This window comes from Rosa chinensis, chromosome 7, assembly GCF_002994745.2.
Source record: "Rosa chinensis cultivar Old Blush chromosome 7, RchiOBHm-V2, whole genome shotgun sequence".
In the NCBI taxonomy this organism is placed as follows: domain Eukaryota; kingdom Viridiplantae; phylum Streptophyta; class Magnoliopsida; order Rosales; family Rosaceae; genus Rosa; species Rosa chinensis.
The window spans coordinates 7,772,566-7,778,739 of record NC_037094.1 but is presented as its reverse complement, the minus strand read 5'-3'; the positions used below and the strand labels follow the sequence as shown (position 1 = coordinate 7,778,739).

The 6,174-nt window shown below is 42.6% G+C and overlaps 1 protein-coding gene across 2 annotated transcripts; it reads left to right on the top strand.

Moving 5' to 3' along the window:
• The first annotated feature begins 903 nt into the window (after positions 1–903).
• Positions 904–5,274, top strand: LOC112180898 (trihelix transcription factor GTL1). Of its 2 annotated transcripts, none has more exons than XM_024319478.2 (3): positions 904–1,648; positions 2,397–3,987; positions 4,236–4,272. In XM_024319478.2, exons 1-3 carry the CDS (start codon positions 1,269–1,271, stop codon positions 4,245–4,247), a joined length of 1,983 nt encoding a protein of 660 aa, XP_024175246.1. In that variant the 5' UTR covers positions 904–1,268; the 3' UTR covers positions 4,248–4,272. The 2 variants fall into 2 exon arrangements, with proteins under 2 accessions (XP_024175246.1, XP_024175245.1); XM_024319477.2 differs by having other exon boundaries at positions 905–1,648; positions 4,232–5,274.
• The last annotated feature ends 900 nt before the right edge of the window (positions 5,275–6,174 follow it).

The window sequence follows — 6,174 nt, the reverse complement described above, 5'->3', positions numbered from 1 at the left end:
CATACACACAAATTTCACTTTTCTTATAAATAGAGGGTAGAGTGAAAAGTAAGAGGGAAAATTTCTTGTTGCACTAGTTAAGGTAAAGTTAAAGCAAAGTCCAATTGGACGTGGCCACATCTACAGAGAGGGATTGTTGGGTCAATTCAAGAAGACATTATTGGAACGGCAAAGAAAAGATGGCCCTGGATTTTTATTCCTAACGATGGATGTGGAGACTTGGCTAACCCCCCCTCTTGGTCCCTTCAGTTTTCAGCTTTGGACTTGCATTACTGTCAATTTTATTATTATTCATCTTGAAAATTGAAAAGGAAAAATATAAAAATAATAGTAAATTAGTCGATCCGATTATTGATTGATTGAGTGTATTACTAACTCACTAACGTTCTTTCGGAGCTCTTGCTATCGTGTCTTAATTAATAAAAAAGAAATAGAAATAATAGTGATAAAACTGAAAATGGAGGTTCTGACAATTATTAGCAGCAAAGTAAGAGCCGCTGACAACAGAGCATCTCGATCTCAAAATAATATTTAGTTTTTTTTTTTTCCTCTTTCTATCTCTAGCTCTTAATCATCATCATCACTCTCAATAATAATAATCGTCATCTCCATTCATTCATTTCTTTCTCTTTCTTCATTTATCTCTCGCCCCCCACAACCCATCCACTCTTTTCTGTCTCTTCCTCCTTCTTCTTCTCCCTCCCTCCCTCCCTCTCTGTCTGTCATTTTTGCAGAGCAGCAGCAGCAGCAGTTTTGATATTGGGGATGATGATGATGATGCTCTTCTTCTCCCTCTCATCCCCATCAACCCCCTTTCTAATTCTTTAATTCTTTTTCGGTGGTGGGTTTTTTAATTTTTTTTATATTATTATTATTATTAATTTTTTTTTTTTTAAGACAGAGGAAGAATAAAAATCAAATCTGGGAGATAGAGAGAGAGAGAGAGAGAGAGAGAGAGTTGTACTGGGAAGAAGAAAAAAAAAAAGAAGGAAAGAAAAGAGAGAAGGTGAAGTCCAGCACTAACTCATAGGAGAGAAAGGAATTCACTTTCTGCCCTCTCAATCTTTCCAGTTGTCTAATCCCACACCTCCTTCCCTTTTCCTCCTTAACTTCCCTTCCCATCATCATCCTCTTCTCCCCTCTCACCAACCTCCTCTTTGCACCCCTTCCCCACCTGAATTCCCACTCCCTCTCCAAATCCACTGAGATCCGCCGCTTAATGTACCACCACCGGATGCGCAGCTGCCACACGACGCCGTTCTGAGAAGATGCAAGGCGGGCAGTCCCATTACGGAGCTTCAGCTCCAGCTCCAGCTCCAGCTGCCGAAGGGGCCGCTGCTACTACTTCCATGGCGGCGGAGGCAGCAGCAGCAGACCAAACGCATGTAGTTGAAGAGGCTTCCCCCATCAGCAGCAGGCCGCCGGCGGGAGGAGCAATCTCCGCCGTCAATTTGGACGAGCTCATGACGCTCTCCGGTGCAGCAGCTGACGTGGCGGCAGATCAAGGCGGTGGCGGCGGTGGAGGTTCCGGCGGCGGGAACAGATGGCCGCGTCAGGAGACGCTGGCGCTTCTTAAGATTCGGTCCGAGATGGATGTGGCCTTCCGCGACGCCACTCTCAAAGGTCCCTTATGGGAAGATGTTTCCAGGTAACCAAAAAAAAAAAAAAAAAATTCAAATTCAAAATTAATTAATTCGGACTTTTTTGTTCGATGAACAGTATTGGAAAATCAAAATTAATTTCCATTTCGGGGTCACCAAATTCCTCAATTTTCTTCCGCATTCCCGAAATTGATTATTTTTCTCATACCAAATTGTTTTTAAAAAAACATAGAAAAAGGAAAAAAAGAATTTCATCTGCAAGTGAATAGATACATACAGACACAGCTAAGCCAAGCTAAGCTCAAGCCAGCTGCACATGGGGACATGGCCCTTCTATCTCTTTCCATCACGATTCACGAGTTGGGCATCTTTCTTTTTTTTTCTCTCTTTTTTGCTATCTCTCTCTCTGCTCTGGGCTCAGATCCACTGCTTCATGTTTTGTTCCTACCCGCAATCCTTTGTTCCTTTTCTTTTTTTTCTTTTTGGTTTTATTATGGATATATTTGAAAATCCCGATAAGATTTCCTTTTTTATTATTATTATAAATTTTCAAAAATTGGTAATATTTATCCTCTTTCCCTCTAAGCCCAATTTTTATAATAATAGCTTTCCAATCTTTCCACTATAGACAGATTAGGACCAAGTGGAGCCTCTGAGCTTGTTTCTCACCCCCTCATTTCTCCTCTCTGTCTTCTTTGAATCCTTTCTTCCTCTCTCAAATTCTTTACTTTTTTTTTTTTTGTTTGAGAAAATTTTGGGTGTGATCGTCTTGCATTTTCCGGTAAATGGCTGCAGGAAGCTAGCGGAGCTGGGTTACAAGCGAAATGCGAAGAAGTGCAAAGAGAAATTCGAAAACGTTCACAAGTATTATAAGAGGACCAAAGAAGGCCGGGCCGGGCGGCAAGACGGCAAGAGTTACAAGTTTTTCAGTGAGCTGGAGGCGCTCCACGGCACCACCGCCAACGTGTCGGCTTCTCCGCCGGTCCACGTCGCCAACACTCCGGTTTCTATCGGTTTCGGATCCATCAGCAGCCCGATGCCCATTTCGTCCTTCCGGATGACTAGTGGCAGTGGCACCACTTCTACTATTCCGGGTATGACCTCGCAGGGTGGGGGTGCGGGTGCGGGTGCAATTCCAGTAATGCCCTCGTCCCAACCACCACCGCCCCCGGCCCCTCCCATGGACATGAATTTCTCTTCCAACAGCTCCTCCTCCTCCTCGCACGATGAGTACGAGGACGACGATGAGGTGGCGGGAGAGCCGTCGACGAACACGAGCCGGAAGCGGAAGAGAGGTTTAGGGACGAGGTCGTCGTCGTCGAGAGAGGGCGGCGGAAGCACGAGAAGGATGATGGAGTTTTTCGAGATTCTGATGAAGCAGGTGATGCAGAAGCAGGAGACGATGCAGCAGAGGTTTCTGGAGGTGATTGAGAAGAGGGAGCAAGATCGGAACATAAGGGAAGACGCTTGGAAGAGGCAAGAGATGGCCAGGCTGACTAGAGAGCACGAGCTCATGACTCAAGAGCGAGCCATTTCGGCTTCCAGAGACGCCGCCATTATCGCTTTTCTGCAGAAAATTACCGGCCAGACTATCCAATTGCCTCCGCCCCTAAACGTCCACAATGCTCCTCCCCCGCCGGTGCCGCCGTCTGTGTCGTCGGTCCATGTCACGCCAGTATCAGCACCACCGCCGCAACCATCAGTTCAACAATTTCATCCGCACGCTACTCCAACTGCTCAAGTTTCACGGCATCAAATTCAAACTGCGATCCCTCCTCATCCTCAGACGGAGGTAGTTATGGCTGTGCCGGAGCAACAGGTGGCACCGCCACAGGAGAATGTAGTCGGTAGTGGAGGAGGTTTTGAGGCAACAACCTCATCGTCGAGGTGGCCCAAGGCGGAAGTTCTTGCACTGATAAAGCTGAGGAGCGGACTGGAGACTAGGTATCAAGAGGCTGGGCCGAAAGGCCCACTTTGGGAGGAGATTTCCGCAGGGATGCAGCGAATGGGGTACAAGAGGAATCCCAAGAGGTGCAAAGAGAAATGGGAGAACATCAACAAGTACTTCAAGAAAGTGAAGGAGAGCAACAAGGCTAGGCCTGAAGATGCGAAAACGTGTCCTTATTTTCACGAACTTGATGCACTCTACCGGAAGAGGGTACTCGGCGGTGGCCCTAGTGGTGGTGGAAGCAGCAGCTCATTGGGTAATCAGAATATCCAACAACAGCCACCGGCTACTCAAGGGACAGTAGCAGCTTCTGTGCCTGCACCACAAACACAAGGAACAGTAGCAGCTACTGATCAATCAGGAAACAAGAATGGCGATCATAGCCCAAATCTGCAAAAGAATCTCTTTGGAGATGCACCTGAAGAGGCAGCCAAGAAGGTACGTTTTTCCACATGAGTGCCGTTACATTTGCCCCAATATATTACCAAGTTTTATTCATCAGATCCCGCTCCAAACTGTGATTAATTTTAGGATGTATGATCAATTAGTATGCGTATTCGGTGAACTAGTGAATCTTAACATTATTGATTAGTGTTGTAATATATATGATGATCACAAATCTTTTATGCAATGCCAATTGTAGTAGAAGAGATATATGCTGATTTTGTTTTTGTATCTGAAGCCAGAAGACATTGTGAAGGAGTTGATGGGGCAACAGCAACAACAACATCATCATCATCCACAACAACTACTCAACCAACAAGGGGTGGAGCAGCAATTAGTAGTAGAAGACTATGATAGAGTTGAGGAAGCTGACAGCGACATCAATCTCGATCAAGATGAGGAGGAAGACGAAGATGACGAAGAGGATGAAGAAATGGATGAGGAGAGCAGGAAGATGGATTATAAGATTGAGTTTCAGAAGCAACAGAATACAGGCCCTTCATCTAATGGGGGAGGCAATGGGGCACCCTCCTTCTTGGCAATGGTTCAATGATGGATCATGTGATGATCTCGACCTTCCTTCTTGGCCCAAATCTGTACAATATGTACGTATCTACATGTTCAGAAGCTCAAGTAAGATACCTAACATCTATCTGAGCTTGAAAATCCATGATAACCTTTAATTCCTCCACTTTCCTTCTTCTTTTGTTGTTAATTTTCTTCTTTTGGTCCCCATCATCGTCTTCTTCTGTTTTTTGTTGTCCTCCTTCTTCTACTTCTTTTTCTTCTTCATCCAATTGGGTAGAGAGTTAATGTATAGCTTCTCTGAGATGAATTAATATCTTGGATGGCAAGTACTCATCATCATTTGTATCAGTTTTTCCAATTTATTGATTTATTGGTGAATAAAGAACCGTTTTCAAGGGAAAAAACGGAGAGGGGGATTGGATTAAGACACACTGGGAAATAAAGCTGCAGCAGTAGCAGTAGCAGTAGCACCTTCATAGTTGTCCTTAGTGAGAGATATGAGATACAGAAGAAAACAAACAAAGCCCTGCGCGCTGAAAAAGAAAGAGATCAGGGAGAAGTGGACAGTTTCATCAGAAGCAGAAGCAGATGATTCAGTTATTCTTTTTTTTCATTTCACTTTTTATTTAATTTGTATGCTCTGGTTAAGTTTCAAGTTCTTTGTAACTTGCTTGGTTTGAATGAATGAACAAACTGGGCTCTCTAGAATTCATCTTCACTATTCACATTGTTCATTAACTATTTCCTCTTTCATTTGCCGTCTTCTTCATTCAATCCCCAGCAAGTTATACAACCATAGTAGACATGGTATTTGATTATATACAAAATAATCCGAAATATGAAAATTTTGAAACTCCAGAACCGTAAACCAATCTCAAGTTTGGATATTGTATGACAAAACTTTACCTACAGGGTTCATTTTGGAGAAATTTTGATGACATGTAGCAGTTTGTCCCAAACTGTAGAAAAAAGAATTTCATCAAAATTTTGACTGTTTGAGAAAATATTTAAAATTGATCCATGATGTAGATCCAAAAATGAAAAATTTGTCACAAATAAAGAAATGTGAAAAGGGAGTAGTGATCATAAAGACAAGTAGATAAATATGCCAGCTATTAATGAGATTGAGAGGTGTTGAATTTTCACCTTTAGAAGACTTTGGAGAACATGGTTGCATGGTGGTGGTGTTGGCTATTTGGGTTCTCACCACGTCACCTGAATAACAGAAACAACTTTGTGAGTTGGCATTTGGTGAATAGTGATTACAAGTATGTGGAGGCTATGCTCTCCCTTGGTCGTCTCTAAATTTTAATTTATCTTTCAATTCTATATTATCGATTGAAGCATCTAAAGTCGAATTTGCGATAATTACTTAATACTCTGTTGAAAATATAATCTCTTAATCCGTTAAGAATCCTCATTTCTTAAAAAGTAATTTATGTTATTATACTAAATAATTGTTTACGGTAAGATAATAAGATGATTTATTAATTATCAAATCCCTAGACTCATTGAATATTATTGTCTTCCTTAAATCATAGGAGGAAAAATAATTGGTACATTGCCCCCAACCATGTGCAAGTTATTGTTGTTTTCTTTTATATCGAACCCACAGTCCCACATGCTACAACCTATCTTTTTCTTTCTTCTTAC

Excerpts from the sequence above, each read along its gene's own strand:
- LOC112180898 (XM_024319477.2), top strand. The coding sequence starts at position 1,269 with ATGCAAGGCGGGCAGTCCCATTACGGAGCTTCAGCTCCAGCTCCAGCT. Across the intron at positions 1,649-2,396 it reads TTATGGGAAGATGTTTCCAG|GAAGCTAGCGGAGCTGGGTT; the intron begins GTAACCAAAAAA and ends AAATGGCTGCAG. Across the intron at positions 3,988-4,231 it reads CTGAAGAGGCAGCCAAGAAG|CCAGAAGACATTGTGAAGGA; the intron begins GTACGTTTTTCC and ends TTGTATCTGAAG.